At 41.0% G+C, this 20,132-nt stretch overlaps 1 protein-coding gene across 3 annotated transcripts in view; it reads right to left on the bottom strand.

Moving 5' to 3' along the window:
- Positions 1-10,438, bottom strand: part of xdh (xanthine dehydrogenase) — an 81,231-nt gene extending 70,793 nt beyond the window's left edge. The window contains exons 1-18 of one of the 3 annotated variants that reach the window (XM_076987826.1): positions 10,255-10,438; positions 10,077-10,134; positions 9,593-9,689; positions 9,189-9,297; positions 8,909-9,035; positions 8,767-8,828; positions 7,711-7,785; positions 7,358-7,453; positions 7,055-7,196; positions 6,802-6,894; positions 5,658-5,809; positions 5,048-5,141; positions 4,471-4,580; positions 4,095-4,279; positions 3,150-3,312; positions 2,795-2,884; positions 2,368-2,537; positions 1,143-1,269 (exon numbers count right to left, since the gene is read on the bottom strand). In XM_076987826.1, coding sequence (XP_076843941.1) covers positions 1,143-1,269; positions 2,368-2,537; positions 2,795-2,884; positions 3,150-3,312; positions 4,095-4,279; positions 4,471-4,580; positions 5,048-5,141; positions 5,658-5,809; positions 6,802-6,894; positions 7,055-7,196; positions 7,358-7,453; positions 7,711-7,785; positions 8,767-8,828; positions 8,909-9,035; positions 9,189-9,297; positions 9,593-9,689; positions 10,077-10,134; positions 10,255-10,314 — 2,010 coding nt within the window. In that variant the 5' untranslated portion in view covers positions 10,315-10,438. Of the gene's footprint in view, positions 1-1,142; positions 1,270-2,367; positions 2,538-2,794; positions 2,885-3,149; positions 3,313-4,094; positions 4,280-4,470; positions 4,581-5,047; positions 5,142-5,657; positions 5,810-6,801; positions 6,895-7,054; positions 7,197-7,357; positions 7,454-7,710; positions 7,789-8,766; positions 8,829-8,908; positions 9,036-9,188; positions 9,298-9,524; positions 9,690-10,076; positions 10,135-10,254 lie in introns of those variants that run through there. The other 2 variants (XM_076987825.1, XM_076987827.1) reach the window with 2 other exon arrangements.
- Between the last annotated feature and the right edge of the window lie 9,694 nt (positions 10,439-20,132).

Raw genomic sequence — 20,132 nt, 5'->3', positions numbered from 1 at the left:
GCTGTGTATATGAACGTTTCTGTGACACTGTAATATGTAAATATTTAAGCAGTCATTGATATATTTAATAATATTTTATTTAATATATATTTAATAATAATTTAATATTGTATGTCTGTCTATGGTTATTTGTGCTTCTTGGCAAACATCTAACTTGCAAAACACTTGGTAATGACATTGACTCCGGTAGATAGTAGTAGTCTGACTCTATGGTGTCTTGAATTCTGTCCTATTGTAACGTATTGAACAGGCAGAGAGGGATCCAAATGCGGAAGAACACCACTTTTATTGAAATGAGACGCTGGTACAAACACAGGCAGGTGAATCACGAGTACTAGGATCAGTAGTAACAGCGTTTTCTTGGCGTGGTCAGGACGGTCCAGGGTCATACCGGGGGAGCAGAAGTCAGGAGGTACAGAGGGACTAGGCAGGAGACAAGGTTGGGGACGTAAGCGAGGGTCAGGACACAGGAGAGCAGACAGGATATAGAAAGGCTTGGTAGGCGGCATGAGTCGGCAATACTTCACAACTGAGATGTGCTGGTGAAGTGCTTAAGTAAGGCTGGAGGGGGCGTGGTAATGAGGGGCAGGTGAGGTTGATTAAGAAAGATCAGGTGGCATTCCTGACACCTATCTATACTATTACCTAGGATGAATTCTGTGATCGGATGCAAAGCACTTTTGTAAGTCGCTCTGGATAAGAGCGTCTGCGAAATTCCGTAAATGTTAATAGATGCTGCTTTTATGTAATGTTGTAATTAAATGTGATATTTTGTAATAATCTTTAATAAATGTTTTATTAATGTTCATCTTGTTGGATTGTGTTCTTTATTGCTATAAAATACTATATTGCCTTTGTCTTAAAATATTAAGTTGACTGGACTAATTTTTATAAGTTGTGATAGTTTTTGTTCTCCCAACTAGCACTGCTTTGTCCTGTAATTAATTCTATGGACAAAATATTTTAAGTTAAGTGAACTCGTAATATAACTTTATATTTTGAGTTGGGCAGACTTTTGAGTGAAAAGTTCAATTTACTCAAAAAATCACTTGTAATAAGTTGACAATTTTTTTTAGTTTGCTGAACTTTTTTTTTTTTACAGTGTAGGAATGTTAGAAAACCTTTTACATTATGCTGGTCACCTTGTCCTCAGCAAGAACAGTCTCGTCATAGACAGCAGGACCCGTCTTGTTGCTCCCAGGGATGTCCTGGTCACACACAAATGTAACCACTCCTGGAACTGCCATAGCATCCGAGGTGTCTATAGATCTACCAACACATGTCACACACACACACACACACACACACACACACACACACACACACACACACACACACACAATGTGTATGTCAGAAACACAAATGAAGAACAGATATGTCACACACACAGGAGCTGGCCTTGACCTCTTAGTGAAAGGAACTCTCAATGCTTCAGCATACCAAGAAATTTTTGGATAATTCCATGTTCCCAACTTTGTGGGAACAGTTTGGAGCTGGCTCCTTCCTCTTCCAACATGACATGCAAGGTTCATAAAAACATGGATGGCAGAGTCTGGTGTGGATGAACTTGACTGGCCTGCACAGAGGCCTGACCTCAACCTGATAGAACACCTTTGGGATGAATTAGAGTGGAGACCGAGAGTCCTTCTCCTCCAACATCAGTATGTGACCTCAAAAATGCACCTTTGGACGAATGGTCAAAATCCCCATGAACATACTCCTAAACCTTGTGGACAGCCTTCTCAGTTGAGTTGAAGCTGTTCTAGCTGCAAAGGGTGAACCAACATCATACTGAACACGGACGTAGTTTTGAGGGGGGACGGGGGGGACATGTCCCCCCCACTTTTCCAAAAGCCGGTTTTGGTCCCCCCCAGTTTTTACAGTTAAAACCAAATATTTAAGTAGTGACGAAGTCATGTCCCCCCCACTTTTTAACGGTAAAAAAACCAATATTCAAATAGCGACAAATCTAGCACTAGGATCATGCAGCACCCCCCCCCCCCCCCCCCCCCCCGCTTAACAGTTCGCCACCCCAGGTTGTGTCCCCCCCACTTATGAAATCAAAACTACGTCCATGATACTGAACACTATGAATTAAGAATGGGATGTTACTTAAACTCATATGTGAGTCAAGGAAGGTAAGCGAATACTTTTGGCAATATAGTCATAATCCCTAAGAACATATATGTTACGTTTGGTATTCTTTAACATCTCAGATTAAAGCCTTTTTCTGTTTTATTCTCTTGACCAAATATGTGACTGCACTTTTCTTTTAGACACCCTGAGCCGGCACAGCTAATCCTCACAAAGACTCTGCCAGATGCTCATTAGTGCAGCATTTTACTAGTTCGGTTATTTGCTGCTCACTTAATGTAAGCGTGAGGTTTACTGCTTGTGACCAAAGCCAAATAGAGCTCATTCTCATAGCAAGGGATGTCGTCACAGTAGACTGCTTCTCCTGTGGCCTGCTTCATCGCGGACAGATGCATGATGGGGCGGCCAATCATATCGTCCACTTTCTGACCCGAAGGCACCGCCTATAAAAGTAGATAGTTCTTTATGTGGCAGGGATGTACATTTACTTTACCTTTTTACTTTTTATGTTATTTTAATATTTTTATCTTTAAATTCTTTTAACATTTTCTTTTTGTCTTATCTCCTTTAATGTTTCTTTTTATTTATACTGTAAAGCACTTTGAGTTGCATGTATGTATGAAAGGTGTTATACAAATAAAGACTATTATCATCTCCCAGGACCATGTGATAACATGTAGTGTGCAACACGCCTGCATACCTGAAACAGCTGGATACTGGTTGGTGAGTCCATATGGGAAAGATCTATAGCACTTGCATAATCAGCTCTGACATCCTCAGCAGACAGATCCTGAGGAAACACTCAGTCAGCTGTGTTCACAACAATTTCTATGCAGAACCATTTTTTTTATCATCAAAACCATCACACCACCTCTAAGTTCTTTGATGTAATCAGTCTTGTTAAATTTCAAATGTAATCGAATATTATACATTTTCATTTGTTTCACAAAGACTCTAGTTTTAACTGAGTCATGATTTAATCAAACATAATTAGTTATATTAGTTATTTTCTCTGGCTAGTATTCTGTAGGTAATTGGTATGTTGATGGTCTAACCTCCTGTGCCAGTTTGTGCTGTACAGTGAGGAAGAATTTGAAGAACAGGCTGACGGTGAGCGTGCGTCTATATGCCACCATGCCCCCCGGCGCACAGGGAGACAGTGTCATCTCCTCAGCTAAGAAGGAGCAGGCGTCCTGCATCAGTGTGTCATCCCACTGCCTGCAACCGAGCACAGAACTGATTAAAGTAGGTGCTTCACAGGTATAACCTTAGCTCTCAGGAGCATATGCAATACCTGGGAGATTTAGGCAGCATTTCACAAGCACAACCTCTACAAACCTGTATAAGTGTGCGTCTGTGTGTGTGCGCGTCTGTAACGTTTGCGACGGGCAGGGATGACGCAAGCGCAGGATTTAACTAATTTATTCAAACGCCAACAAATAATACTTATAATATACAGAACATGGGAAGAGAACCAGGAATGAGAGAAGCAAAACAGAAAGAAACAACAATCGCAAACCAGACAATACTTAACAAGAACCAACAATACAATAAATAAATAACGGAAAACGAAAACAGCGCACACACACGTAACTAGGGGCTACTGAACCAAGGGCACGAGCAGGCTACAATGTAAAACATACTAAACGACTTCAAAGAACAGCGGAGAAACTATGTGGAGAAACCAAACACAACCAAGACAGGAACATTAACTACACAAGTGACAAAGGAAACACAGAGCTCTAACACAGAGAAATAAATGAGCTAAAAGACACGGAAGACATACCACTAAGGGACGAAGAAACCAGAGAATGCAAAGCACACAGAACAGGGAAGAAGCAGCGGGGAGTGCGAGGCGAGCAAGGAGCAAGTCCATAAATGTCCTTCTGTAAGAGAGCCTCTGTTTTTTATGTATTAAACAATAGCGGCCACAGCTACTAACATTCTAAATTCACTAAATTCTACACTGAAAATACAAAAAACTGCAGGATCTGAAATACCGTCCCACGAGCCGTCTGCTTGTGGCTGAGGCGAGGACGGTGGTGGGACCCATCCCTCCGTAACTCAGATGCATGTCCTGCACAATGTTGGAACCCTCTAAGAAGACAACATTCATCCCACAGGTGACAATGGCAATGTCGTCTTCTTTGCGAGATGACTGTTTAAAGGCTGAAAAATACTGTCCCTAGAAAAAGTCCCAGAGACGCAATTTCAGTCCGACACCACTTAATGTCTATACAACTTTAGACAGCACATGCCATCCAAATGTCTTTTTAAAATTTTAGATCATTCTAACTTATCACAAGCTTTTCATTGATTTGAATCACAATTACATTATTTTGCAGGCCATAAATCAAAACATGTTCTAAATTGCACCTTTTTTGTGTATGGAATCTCAATGCACAACAGAATCTCTTCTGGTTTCAAAGCAGTTTTCCTGTAGTCTATGAAGAATTTGTCGTCCATAGGAAGTACACGTATCCCCTCTTCAAATATAAGATACAAAGAGTTTACTATACATACAGTTTCAGCAGTGTTATACTTCACATCAGCTGTAAGGCAAAATAAATGCAAATGTAAACAGACGTACAGACATGTCACCTCAACAACATCAACGGTTTTTAACGGCGGTTATGTTGCAATATCATTGTTCATTTTATTACATATTGCTTTATTGATCCTATACACTATCAATTAGGGCACACATACAATAAGAAAAAGAGAAGCAATTTATCCAGACATAATAAGACGTGAGATGTCAAAACACAATTTTCCTGACAAAAAATAAAATCAGAATTACACTATATTTTGGTCAAATGCACAATCAAGTGTAAAATATTATTTAATTTTCTACTTCTGTCAGTATCATCTGTATATATTCTGAAAGGCCTTGTCAAAACAGAGACACCAGCAACCTTTCATCCTACATTTGAAAAAAAAATATTTATTTTACCTTTGGACATCAGAGTTAGCTTACAGCCAGCCGCCATGAACACGGGGTTAAGGTCTGAGATCGGACTCGCTGTCATAATATTACCACCAATAGCCTGACAATCCACACATGTCATTTAGCCCACAAAACACCGCAAAGCAACACACAGATGTAGACACATGCATGCACACAACAAATGTATTTGAACTTCACTATACTGATATCTTAAATGCCTAATTTCTGTACATTATGTTTTTTGAAAAAGAAGGCATACTAGGTGCAGAACATCTGAGCATAAGATCACTGTGTACTGGAGTTAAGATCTGAGCATAAGATCACTGTGTACTGGAGTTAAGATCTGAGCATAAGATCACTGTGTACTGGAGTTAAGATCTGAGCATAAGATCACTGTGTACTGGAGTTAAGATCTGAGCATAAGATCACTGTGTACTGCAGTTAAGATCTGAGCATAAGATCACTGTGTACTGGAGTTAAGATCTGAGCATAAGATCACTGTGTACTGGAGTTAAGATCTGAGCATAAGATCACTGTGTACTGCAGTTAAGATCTGAGCATAAGATCATTGTGTACTGGAGTTAAGATCTGAGCACTAAGCAGAGACAAAACGTACTGCCACGTTTCGGATTTGTTGTCCTGCAAACCAGCGAAGCTGTTGTAGAACCGCCTGAAAGACTTCGGTCTGGTAGCTGGGCAGCTCGTCCACCGCTGTGTGCAACACATCCCCCAGCAGAGTCAGTGTGACACACGCTCCAAACACAATACCTGAGGTGCACAGGAAACTCACTGTACTGTGGATGCCTGTTCACTACAACACAGTTTTACAGTGGAGTATTACCAGAATACAAGTACAAAAATGCATAAAATAAGAATGTACTGTATAAGATGGATTCTGTTAATGCCGGAGCACATGGACAAACTCAAGGTGGAATTGAACACAGATGTTTTGGTTTGGTTCCTTACAGTGTGCCTTTATCAGGGGAAGTATTGCTAGCATGGGATTACTTCATGAACGCAGTGGGACCCAGACATATTGTCAGGGCTGGCTCGGATGCTACACCTTCTACCTCCACAAGGGGCACCTGAGTCAGTCCTAGACTGAATCAACACAATCAGTAATGATCCGTCTCACCTTTTGCCATGGCTTCTTAAGGAAGCTTGTGGAGACGGATCATTGCTTCTCTGCCGTTGTGTTGTGAGGTGTCTCGTCACCTTCCTCGCTCTTGTATCTCCTGTCACTTTACTATCTCCTGCACCGCTACCTGGCCTCAAGTTTTCCTCCATCTGTTATTCATTTATTTTGGGGAGGTTTTGTTTTGTTGCGGTGTTTTTGCCTGTAGCCAGATTCTTCCCCTGGTGTTCTTGCTTTCGTTTTTACGCGACAAGTTTAAGCGTCTTTTTAGTTGCCTTTGTTATTTTTCTCCTTCTCGCTACGGGTGAGTTTTGCTTTTCATGCGTTGAGTTTTCTGCATCGTTTTTGTTTTCTCCCGAGTGTCTACGGTTGAGTTTCAGTTCACGCGTTGAGTCTTCCGCATCGTATTTGTTTCTACTTTTTACCGAGTGTTCACGGTTTAGTTTCATTTTGCGCGTTGAGTTTTCCACGTCATTGTGTGTGCGTGCGTGCGGTGTTTTAATCTCGCACTCACTACTTGCATCACGGCTTATTGTGCCAGACCGAGCCGGCACTTGGGTCCGTCTCTCAGTTTATTATCGCGGTGGTTAAGTCACTATACCCACCGCGTTACACACATAATTACCATTTTCAGTGTACTGGATGCTGTTGAGTTCCGGTATGTAGGCTGGTGCCAAGATCACTGGGTAAAGTAGGTTCTTAAATTTCATCTCTATGCCTTACAAGAAAAAGGACAAGAAAGTGTTGCATTCATTCCAGGGCCTGGTTCTCATTTGATATTTAGTCAAATCTGTTCATATTCCTCAATTGATTTACCATTGCTGGACATAATTCTTTGTATAATTTTAGGACACTGCCCTTTTTGGTGAGAGCCTTACCCACTTCAGTGTTCCCAACCACCAGCTTGGCTGCTGGATTCTCCGCCTTTAGCTGCAGGAGATTGGCCAGTGAGCTGGGCTGAATCCACTGTACTCGCTCCCCAATGAACCGCAACTCCCTTACCGGCTGTTTACTGAGACTCTACACAACATCATCACAGCTTAAGTACAGTTGGCTGTTTGTAGACATGCAGTAAAAAAATGATCAACATGTTTCTCCAGTTTGTTTAATATTTAAACAACAAAAACAATGAATAGGCCTATAGCTGAACTAAACTGATGCGGATTGAGATGAGAATGTACCATCAGTTCAGGGGGGAAAATAATCTCTTGTGTTGGGTCCAATGGCATAAATTCTGAAGGATTAAATAGTTGTTGAACTGAATTAGTTGAATCCCCCTAAAAAACAGAATTTATATGTAAAACTGATTAAAAAAAACTGTAAAGGAACAGAGGACAAAGTAAGTAAACACATTACAGACAGGTCTGTGCTACGTGGGTCACAAGTAAGGGTTGTGTACTACAGTGCTCTACAGCAATGTGGCCAACATAGCAAGAACCAGTTTGCCAAGCACCTGCGATGACACAGAAAATGGATGCCTTGATTATTAAGGCATGATAACTGAAAAGTTGGGCAGTGTTTCAGTTCTGCTTACACTCTGTGTCTCTTCTTTCTGTACAGAGATCACATGGCAGACTCCAGCCTCTCCGCGGAGACAGCACCCTTTCTGCTGCTGATAGAAAATGGAAGATCAGCAGTTCAAATTTTCTTCCACGGGTTGTTGCATCTACTACCTTCTCATGTGCCAAGTCTGACTTAATTCATATAAATGTGTAAAACCTGATGAAACTGATGTAAATATCTCTACATTTTTGAAAACCTACATAAATCTATATATTATATTATTTATTTACTATATTTTATGATATCTAAATCTATTTAGACATAAAAAATGAAGTAGCTACAGTAATCCTTCATTTATCGCGGCAGATTCCAGAACCACCCGCGTAACCAAAAGTCCGTGAAGTAGAAACGGGATATTTAAGTATTTATACACCATAGGCTTTATAAACCCTCTTCACACTTTTACTCTACATAAACCATGGGTTAAAGTTCTCCGTCACTCCGAAATATGATCTCACTGGTGCTCATCAGCGCTGGATGTATATATGTATATAATCGAGGGTCCGATAAACATTTATGTACATTTATTGCTCAGGTGTTGCATTTTGTTGCTTCATAGATTCTCTCTTCTGTCCTTACACAGGCTGTTTAGATAAATATACTTTATAAATGTGTTTATTGTGTAGAATTAGGCAAGAGGCCTTGTCCCAACTACACCACATTGTCAGTAATTTACATTTACATTTATGGCACTTGGCAGACGCCCTTATCCAGAGCGACTTACATTTTTATCTCATTTTTATAAAAGTGAGCAATTGAGGGTTAAGGGTCTTGCTCAGGGGCATCTCATTCATGGCCTTATGTCTGGGAATCGAACCCACGACCCTCCAGTCACAAGACCAGTTCCCTAACTGCCAGGCCATGATAATTACTGGCATTGTCTTTTGTCTTGAAAAATTTTCAGTCAAATGAAAATTTCTTGCTTTAACCCATGACATAAACCTTTCCCATTCTCTTAACACAGAGCATTTGTTAAATTCACTCAAGGAGGCCGGAACACTGGCCTTCAGGCCCGTGGCTATATTACCTTTGTGAAGGTCTTGTAGCCCTCCAATATGGGTCTGTATCCCGTGCAGCGACACAGATTACCTGAAGGACCACCATTAAAAATGCTTTGGTGCATTCATGCCACAATAAGGAAAACAGTTGTGTCATGGGTCTCCTCATACCCTGGAAGGCCTCCTCAATGTCCCGCATCGTAGGTTGTGCGTTGTTCCTCAGCAGGGCATACATGGACATGACAATTCCTGGAGTACAGAACCCACACTGTGATCCATGTGCCTTAGCGATCCGCTCCTGCACAATATATCTTATATGAGAAATGCCACAGATATCTTGAAAGGTGCTGATTATTCAAAATATGTGCAAATGTAAGAATAATACAGTGCAAGCAGTATGCATGTACATACAATGAAGATTTGTGGAAAAAGACCTGCAAAGTGGAAATACCTGCACAGGATGGAGCTTTCGGGCCACGCTGCCGATGCCTTCCACTGTAGTGACGGCACAGAGATGCAGAGAGCATACAGGTGCCAGACAAGCATTGAGAGCCTTGTGACTGAGACAGAATCATTAAGGACATCACAACAGAAATAACATGAAAACTCTCCATGCTACACTGTTCAGTTTTGTGTATATTCCAGGAACAACATCCGAGCAGTTGTCTGATTAGGTCCTACTCACACAAGTTACTAAATGTCATTCACAGAGTTGATTTTTCTAATTATGATTCTATTTTTGCAAACAATGATTCTGTTTTGCAAACACTGCAAAATAAAACACTACATTGTAAACCATGGCCCACGTCCATCAAGCCTGTCGGTGCTCAGTCAGGTTGTGTTGAAACCAGATACACAATGATTTTCCGATCAGAGTCGAACTTGGACACCATCACAGTGCAGGCACCACATCCACCCTCGGCACAGCCCAGTTTAGCTCCTGTTAAACACACTGATACTGTCATTAAGGAAAACCTGAGGTTTTTAAGGTTTCTGTAAGAAACCTATGGTATCTTACAGACCATGCTCATTAAACACACTCATATTTAACACTGGGGGCCAGTTTCTGTGGTCCCGTCTATGGAAACATTAGGTTCCAATTCAAACAAAGGGGAATTTGGGTTTAGACAATCAACTGGGTTGATGGCAGTAATGTTTCAAGTCCAAGTACATTAAACGTACATGTACATATTACAATAAATTTATACTACAAGAAACTAGCAAAGAACAATCACGTCATATCGTATATTACAGTACGTATTGTGTTGAATATTATGGAGACCGTCAGCAGGTTATTATGAGGCGTAACGTGCTTGGCTGGTTAAAGCTCGGTGGATACGCTTCTTCCTTAGGTAGGTCAGCAGCGGCAGTTCGGGCTCTGCGTTTTTTTCTACGATCTGCAAAAAATCATGAAAGAAATAAGCTGTTGATGATCGCCAATATTATCCTAATATTTAAATCTTAAATTTCGGGTATTATAAAAAAGACACTAAAATTCCCCTTAAGCAGAAATTTACCTTTTTGCCATTCACGAAGAGAATCAAATCATCTTGATATGTTTTGTTTATTTCTTCCATAATGACAAGCTCAATACTCCAAGGTTGCTTATGGAAAACTAAAAGTGCTGCACCACGTGTGTGATAAGACGGTCTCTGGATCAGACGGAGCGAGTAACGAGTCCGTGCAGAACAACTGCGCCTTTTACAACCGTGGGGGCGTTTTTCACTCAGATAATGTCAACGCCTTTCCACCACCTAGGGTAGACCAGACACTTCCAAATGAACGGAAGCGCGCTCATTTTATTTCGTATGCTTTTAACAAGAGCAGTTAGCAAGTTTATTAACATTAGCTCTGTTAAATGATCATCAGAGTATTGAAGCCTGTGCAAAATATCCGTAAAGCTAAGTTTACGTAAGTTTAGAGCCTTATCAAGACGAATTCATCGTTTACTCAATATGATCTTGCAGCTGTTCAAGGCTAGCTTAGTTAATATTAAACACTGTCGTTCACGCAGAATTTGGTAACTGATTTACAGTAACGGACAACTGAAGGAATTAAAGGACTTTAACATAGTCGAACTAAAGGTAGAACTAGCTATATTTTGTCTGACCTGTAACGTTTGTAATTTGGAATATGCACACACCTTTAGCAAATTACTGCCATAAGTCCAATAATTTTAGTAACACAAATAAAATAATAAAGTAATTAACAATTTGTTAATTAAAATTATTAACAAAATAATGTCAAATATCAGAACAAATACAGCTGTTGAGATCATACAAATGGTAAACTTTAATCTCTACCAACTTAATTTAAAGTAAAATTAAATTTTAAAAACTAACAGTGATGAAATTCTGATGTCACACCTTTTATGTGTGTGCAGCTTTCTTTAGATGTGTTCAGCAAAATACTAGTTGTCACCAAGGATTGGAGATCTGCCCTTCTGTGTGTTTGATCAGTATCTGGTCTGATCTGTCTGCTCCACCTCATGCCATGTTCTGACGTAATTAGCTGGTGCAGGTGTAGTCGCTGATGATGGGAACTTGACACACTGGGGAAGGATACCTGCATGTCCAGGGTGGCTTTGTAGAATTGTGGTTGTTTGTGTTTGTTGTTTAAACCTTTCTAGGATTAACATTTATAACCATAATGCACACGTTCCAGTTCAAAGGTGAGTTTGCGTTACATAAGTGCATTGGTTCAGCACAGGGACTTTACAGTTGTTCGATGCCATAATAATGAATATTAGAGACAGAAATGTCTGGGCTATTTGTACAGTGTTTTAAATTGTGTTCTCTAGAGGGTGGTAGGGTCACTTACATCAGTGCAATAACTTGTGCTGCCTCCTCTCATCCTGAACATCACAACTTCTTCTGGTGAACCACACTGAACATAAGGCAGCACTCCCACAGTATTAAAGTGCAGTGAAGTGCACAGTACAGCACACTTAAATGAGCCAAACCAATATCTCTTACTGCTGTTCCTCCAGCATATAAATATTATAATTGCTTCTATACCTGTATGTATAAAGCAAATTAGAAAGCAAGACACTTACATATGAGTGAAATGCCTGTGCAAGATGATATTTTGACCAGAAGTAAAATGAAGTAATGAATTCTAGTCTAAGTGAAAATTTACATGCGTATTCCACTGATGGTCCGCTCTCCTCTATCTAGAGGCTTCCCCAGTGTTGTCTACACCCAGCCTGCCTCCCTGTCCAGGTTACATCCATTTGACTGGAACTGCCTCACATTTATTTATACTGTAAAGCACCTTGAGTTACATGTATGTATGAAAGGTGCTATACAAATAAAGATTGTTATTATTATTATTATTATTATTATATTATTTTGGTGTGTGGTGGTGGATTGTAGCACAATGTAAATGTAATTTTTACTGCACTTTAAGTATTTTGGAGTTTTGTGTGTGAGTGTTTGCATCTTTACTCAAGTGTTTCGATTTTGGACAACATGTTTTTGGCTTGTATGAGTAAAAATATGTCAAAATAAAAGTCCAAAGCATCACACCAATCAGAATTCAGTATGCAATTTGTTTTGATCTTGCTTTGACCTCTTAGAAAGAGCTTGGTTCTACCTAATGGTAACTGTTTGCCTTCAGTGCTTTGTACTTATGATGGTATTAACAGACATCAGTGTCAACTGACTGACTAATGGCATTCTGTTACAGTAAAAGATCCTCTTCAAACAAAAGACCAGGCTGGGGTTCCCAGTTCCATAGACACACTGGATGTGTCTACAATATTGTTCATGTTCAGTAAAAGAAAATATTTTACTTACAGTTTGATCATTTCTTTGGAGAATACATGGAAATCACAGAAAGCCAAATAATATGAAAAAGCCAGTATGCCAAAGAGCTCATGTGTTAGAGTGTGTTAGTAGCATAGAGTTACTATAGACATGTTCATAACCCCTGTGCAAATGGTCGCGGCGGTGATGTTGCCACTATATTTTCTTTTAGAAAAAAACTTTCAAGAAATTCTTGATTCAATGGGTATCACTTAGAATATGATGGGTCCTACACATGATTGTAGTCATAATTTAGACTTGGTCTTAACGTTTAGTCTTAACATATCCAGTTTAGCAGTACTTCCTCAAAGTGAGGCCATTTCTGACCACTGCCTCATAACCAGAGGTGGAAAGAGTACTGAAAATTTGTAATTGAGTAAAAGTATCATTACTTTGCCTAAAATCTACTCAGAGTAAAAGTAAAATTACCCATCTCAAAATTTACTCGAGTAAAAGTACAAAATTACTTCATTTAAAATGTAATTTGAGTAAAAGTTACTTAGTTACTTTCAGTTATTTAATGCATGGATGAATCATGAACCAAATTCAGCACAAGCTGTTTTAATCGATTTCAAAGCGTATTTAAGTGCACATCCACACTTGCAAAAAGATCAGCTGGGCTCAGGAACATACTTCCTCACAGCACAAGGACAGTCACAACCTGTACCATAAAGTGCAAACAAATTTCAGTCATATTGTCCAACGCACAACACTATGATAAGAATAAAGAAATGTAAAAATTTAAATTACAAATTATTCAAAAAACAAAATGCACACAAAATTAAGTGCCCACAAGATGCCACAAATCAAACTAAAATGCAACACTACTCACAATAAAATGCCCACAGGATCCCACATCAAAAATTAAAAAATGCTCATAGGATCCCACAATTTAAAAGTAAGTACTCACAGGATCCAACTATTCACAATACAGTGTCCACCGGATCCCACTATTCACAATAAAATGCCCACAGGTTGCCACAACTCAAAATAAAATATAAAATGACCACAGGATCCCACATCTCAAAATAAAACAAAATGCGCACAGGATTCCACTATTTAAAACGCTCACAGGATCCAACTATTCAAAATACAGTGCCCACAGGATTCCACTTTTCACAATAAAATGTCCACAGTGTAGGAGTGCCCAGATGTGTTCCTGTGGGGGATGCAGGATCTGGTGTTCCTCCATAAAACCATGGGGGGCAACAAATGTTGGGTTACCTGAAGAGGTTCCCATAGAAATGAGATCAAACTGACCATTTGTATTTTAGTTATATCAGTGTGTTTGTGGCATGTTTAGTCTCATTTTGCAGCTTGTTGTGTGCTGGGAGAGATTATGCTAACAGGGTAAGAGTTCCATCACTCCCTGAGAAGGTTTGTAGACTTCACCCCAAAAGTTGCAGTCCTGTATGGAATGCACTCTGTATGCAAATGTACTCTGTTGTCTTTACCAGCAACATGATTCCCATTGGTTAACCTGGTTTTTGTGACTGCTGTCCCTTTGAGATGCTGGGGGGATATAAAAGGAGAAGTTTGTGGGTGCAGGGGGCTCTTCTCTTCTCTTTTCTCTTCTCTCTGGCTCTTCTTTCATCTGTGCTCTTGCTCTTGGCTCTTGGCTCTCTCTCTCTCATCCTCTTCTGGGTTCTTCTCCGTGAGGCAGTCTGCACCGGTTGGTATCTGTTTCCATTAGGTATTATTGTTACTTTAATCTAGTGTGGTTATGTTATTGTTTTATATTTTGTTGGTTATTGAATAAATCTGGTTAATTGTGTAGCCACGGTCTTCCTTGATTATAGCTGTACTGGGCCAGATGGGCTCATTATTAGTATCAGTTAAAAGGTAAATCAATGCTAATACCAATTCCCTCTAAAGTATCCCATCTGCTGCGCATGTTTATGATAAACCTCTGACAAAGCAGCTATTGTTTATAGCAAGGTACTTTATAAAGTTGGTAGGTATGTTGTATAACCTGTACTGATACATTTGGGAAGTGAGTTCTTTTAGATTCTTACCAACTATAACTACAACATATAACTATAACCCCTACACACACAAGCAGGTAGGTTAGTTATATCTCATAACTATAACCCCTACACACACAAGCAGGTAGGTTAGTTATATCTCATAACTCTAACCCCTACACACACAAGCAGGTAGGTTAGTTATATCTCATAACTATAACCCCTACACACACAAGCAGGTAGGTTAGTTATATCTCATAACTCTAACCCCTACACACACAAGCAGGTAGGTTAGTTATATCTCATAACTAAAACCCCTACAACAGGATCCCACAGAACCTGATTCTTTTTTTTGGAAAAAAGTGCACCAGATTACGACCTGATTATGAGACAATGGAAAGGGCGCATGCAAGGCAATGCCACGCAATTGGCCTTCAGTTCTGGGACTCAGAAGTTTAAATTTGTGCCCGCATTTAATTTTTCACCATCAATATTTTTTTTACTCAGTAATGTGAGGGCGTTCAAATGTAGTGAAGTAAAACTACTTGGGTCAAAATGTACTCAAGTAAAAGTAAAAATGACATATTTCAAAAACTACTCAGAAAATTACAAATTACTCATAAAAAGTACTCAATTACAGTAATGTGAGTAAATGTAATTAGTTACTTTCCACCCCTGCTCATAACATATAATGGTATTCATATGGCCGCTCCGTTATCAAAATAAATGACCTATGATATCTTCTGCCATACCTGTGTTCAATGATTCTTTACCAAATCTGACAAAAAACAATCGAGCGAGTTAGTGAGAGAAGAATAGCGCCTTGGTACAATGGGCACATGCGTAGTCTCAAAGGAGACATGTGAATCCTAGAACATAAATGGCAAAATTCTAAATTTGAAGTATAGAGTGTCATCGAAAAACAATTGACTATAAGCATGCCCTCCATATAGCAAAATCTTCATACCTATGGTCTCTAAATCTCACTACTCAGATTTATTTATTTGTTACAGATTTATTTATTTTTACACTACTTATTCTATTTTATTTTTATTTTATTTATTTCTTTCTACTCTATTTTTTTAATTATAATGATGCTATTGGGCTAAAAACTGGGACTCTGGGTTGTAAATTTCATTTCACCTCATGTACCACATGTGATGTGAATGACAATAAAGGCACCTTGAATCCTTGAATCTAATAGGAAATCAAAAACAATCCAAGATTCCTATTTAAAACTGTATTACTGGTTAGAGACACTGGTTAGACCAGTGTCTAAACACGGTTAGAAGAGCGTCTACACACCACTGGTTAGAGGAGCGTCTAAACGCCACTGGTTAGAGGAGCGTATAAACACTACTGGTTAGAGGAGCGTATAAACACCACTGGTTAGAGGAGCGTATAAACACCACTGGTTAGAGGAGCGTCTACACGCCACTGGTTAGAGGAGCGTCTACACGCCACTGGTTAGAGGAGCGTATAAACGCCACTGGTTAGAGGAGTGTCTAAACGCCACTGGTTAGAGGAGCGTATAAACACCACTGGTTAGAGGAGCGTATAAACACCACTGGTTAGAGGAGCGTCTAAACGCCACTGGTTAGAGGAGCGTCTAAACGCCACTGGTTAGAGGAGCGTCTAAACACCACTGGTTAGAGGAGCATATAAACGCCACTGGTTAGAGGAGCGTCTATACTCCACTAGTTAGAGGAGCGTATAAACGCCACTGGTTAGAGGAGCGTCTAAACGCCACTCGTTAGAGGAGCGTATAAACGCCACTGGTTAGAGGAGCGTCTACACGCCACTGGTTAGAGGAGCGTCTACACGCCACTGGTTAGAGGAGCGCCTAAACACCACTGGTTAGAGGAGCGTATAAACGCCACTGGTTAGAGGAGCGTATAAACGCCACTGGTTAGAGGAGCGTCTAAACGCCACTGGTTAGAGGAGCGTCTAAACGCCACTGGTTAGAGGAGCGTATAAACGCCACTGGTTAGAGGAGCGTCTAAACGCCACTGGTTAGAGGAGCGTCTAAACGCCACTGGTTAGAGGAGCGTCTAAACGCCACTGGTTAGAGGAGCGTCTAAACGCCACTGGTTAGAGGAGCGTCTAAACGCCACTGGTTAGAGGAGCGTATAAACGCCACTGGTTAGAGGAGCGTCTACACGCCACTGGTTAGAGGAGCGTCTAAACACCACTGGTTAGAGGAGCGTCTAAACGCCACTGGTTAGAGGAGCGTCTAAACGCCACTGGTTAGAGGAGCGTATAAACGCCACTGGTTAGAGGAGCGTCTATACTCCACTGGTTAGAGGAGCGTCTAAACGCCACTGGTTAGAAGAGCGTCTACACGCCACTGGTTAGAGGAGCGTCTAAACGCCACTGGTTAGAGGAGCGTCTAAACACCACTGGTTAGAGGAGCGTATAAACGCCACTGGTTAGAGGAGCGTCTAAACACCACTGGTTAGAGGAGCGTATAAACGCCACTGGTTAGAGGAACGTATAAACGCCACTGGTTAGAGGAGCGTATAAACGCCACTGGTTAGAAGAGCGTATAAACACCACTGATTAGAGGAACATATAAACGCCACTGGTTAGAGGAGCGTATAAACACCACTGGTTAGAGGAGCGTATAAACGCCACTGGTTAGAGGAGCGTATAAACGCCACTGGTTAGAGGAGCGTATAAACGCCACTGATTAGAAGAGCGTATAAACACCACTGATTAGAGGAACATATAAACGCCACTGGTTAGAGGAGCGTATAAACGCCACTGGTCCCGCCCCCCGAGCGCATATCCTCGCCTCAGTGGCCTGTTCGCGCCACCCGAAAGGGGTCAACCACGCCTCCTGTTCCCGCGACCCGGAGGGGGTCGTCGTCTGTTCCTGTACCCGCTGCCCGTCTGCCGGCCCTGCCTGTTTCCCCGGTGACTGTGCTGCCCACATGTGGGCATGGACTGAATGTACTGTCATTGTCTGCCACGCCCTTGTCATCATTGTTATCACCTGTTCCTAGTTTACTTCCATGTATATTAGTCCCTGTGTCTCCCATGTCTGTATCGGTTGTTTTGTTCTATCGTTCCTTAATGCCCTTGTGGAGTTTGCTGTTTCTGTTTTGTCATTGTTGTGAGTACGTCCAGCCTAGTCTTTGTTCCCCTGCCTTGTTTTGTTCTTTGTGTTACCATTCCTGTTTATATTACATGTCCTGATTGCCCTCCCGTTATGACCCATGCCTGTTATAATGACGTCTTTGGAATTCCCTTGAATAAATCTCGCTCTCCTCAGCGTTTGTGTCCGCCTCCCTGCTCTGCATCGCGCAGTACGTTACAATTTAAAAGAGGAAGGGACAACTCCACTGCTATTTATTATTATCTGAAAACTTGGAACAATATATGACAGAACATCTTTGAGGAGTGATGTGGGAAACACATCCAGGCAGCAAGTAGTTTCATGTGCAAAATTAGCTCAGTCAGATCCAACAGTGATACATGCTCAAACTGACTTAAATAAGTAGGGGGTGCAAGTGAAATAGAGGGATCATAGGCTGAAGAGCCTGTTAGTGACAAAAAAAACTCACAAAATTATCGCATGTTTCAGAAGTAGCTTCAAAGGTGGGAGGGATAGTGCAGTGTAATACTGTATTTACTGTATTGAACAATAGTCCAGAAATTTTTTTCATTTTCTCTGTCCCACATATGATCCCATGCAGAGCTAATTTTCCTTCTTTTCTTTCTCCAAATGGCTGCCTGTCTCCCCGAGTCGAGCCTTTCCAGAGATCCACCCAGGGCCAGCCACCTCTTGTCTAACCAGATATGATGAAGGATCAATCCACCTCCTGTCTAACCAGATATGATAGAGGATCAACACACTGCCCTGTCTAACCAGCTATGATGGAGGATCAACACACTGCCCTGTCTAACCAGCTATGAAGGAGGTTCAATCCACCTCCTGTCTAACCAGCTATGATGAAGGATCAACCCACTGCCCTGTCTAACCAGCTATGATGGAGGATCAATCCACTGCCCTGTCTAACCAGCTATGAAGGAGGATCAATCCACCTCCTGTCTAACCAGCTATGATGAAGGATCAATCCACCTCCTGTCTAACCAGCTATGATGGAGGATCAATCCACCTCCTGTCTAACCAGCTATGATGAAGGATCAATCCACCTCCTGTCTAACCAGCTATGATAGAGGATCAATCCACCTCCTGTCTAACCAGCTATGATGGAGGATCAATCCACCTCCTGTCTAACCAGATATGATGGAGGATCAACACACTGCCCTGTCTAACCAGCTATGATGAAGGATCAACCCACTGCCCTGACTAACCAGATATGATGGAGGATCAACCCACTGCCCTGACTAACCAGATATGATGAAGGATCAACACACTGCCTTGTCTAACCAGATATGATGGAGGATCAACACACTGCCCTGACTAACCAGATATGATGAAGGATCAACACACTGCCCTGACTAACCAGATATGATGGAGGATCAACACACTGCCCTGACTAACCAGATATGATGGAGGATCAACACACTGCCCTGTCTAACCAGATATGATGGAGGATCAACACACTGCCCTGACTAACCTGATATGATGGAGGATCAACACACTGCCCTGTCTAACCAGATATGATGGAGGATCAACACACTGCCCTGTCTAACCAGATATGATGGAGGATCAACACACTGCCCTGTCTAACCAGATATGATGGAGGATCAACACACTGCCCTGTCTAACCAGATATGATGGAGGATCAACACACTGCCCTGGACCCTCTCACCACCCAGAATTCTCCGCTGCTATGGCTCATGTTCTTAGGGAGTTTTTCCTTGCTACTGTCGCCCTTGGCTTGCTTACTGGGGGCTAGGACTCGGCACTTGTAAAGCTGCTTTGTGACAACAACTGTTGTAAAAAGCACTATATAAATAAATTTGATTGGTTGATTTATTGAGTTATGCACAGCAAGTCCACCTGTTACTTTACAAGGTCTGCATGATCATTCTATCCCTCAATGTACTTAAGGACTGAAGAAATAAGAATAAACTGGAGTGTTTGGTGACGTGAGAACCTGTGTGTTTGTGGTACTTTCACTGACACTCTTTGAGCTCATCACTATCCTTACAGAAAGACTCCGGTTGTTTTGATGGAGAATTTCCACGTCACTATCCTCTGACATTTAGTTACAGTTTTTTGCATTTGCTAAGACACAAAAAGTGGTCCTTATAGCACAATTTCTAAAACAACTAACCCATGTAGCCTATCTATTGACCGGGTGTGCCAAACCTTAAGCACGTTCTCTGCCTTACACTCATTTAGAAATGCTAAAACACACTTTTTGCAAAACTTTAAACACAGTTCTTCACATAAGACACAACATTCAAAACTGAAAACCATGTGTTTCTTTTAGAAAACATTGCCACACAACTGCTACACTCACCTACCAAAATACCATACACAGTTCTCACACGTTACAACACTTCTAGCTAATTTTTACAAATCGTTATCAAAACTTGATCCCTATAAAGAGGCCACAAGTTGCAAATCTTGGTTTGCACAACAATGGAGGCTAATACTTCACAGAGAGGTAGAGGATGAGGAAGAGGACAAGGAAGAGGAAGAACACG

Source organism: Brachyhypopomus gauderio, unplaced genomic scaffold (assembly GCF_052324685.1).
Source record: "Brachyhypopomus gauderio isolate BG-103 unplaced genomic scaffold, BGAUD_0.2 sc56, whole genome shotgun sequence".
NCBI classification, from domain to species: Eukaryota; Metazoa; Chordata; class Actinopteri; order Gymnotiformes; family Hypopomidae; genus Brachyhypopomus; species Brachyhypopomus gauderio.
This window is presented reverse-complemented; position numbering and strand designations above follow the sequence as displayed.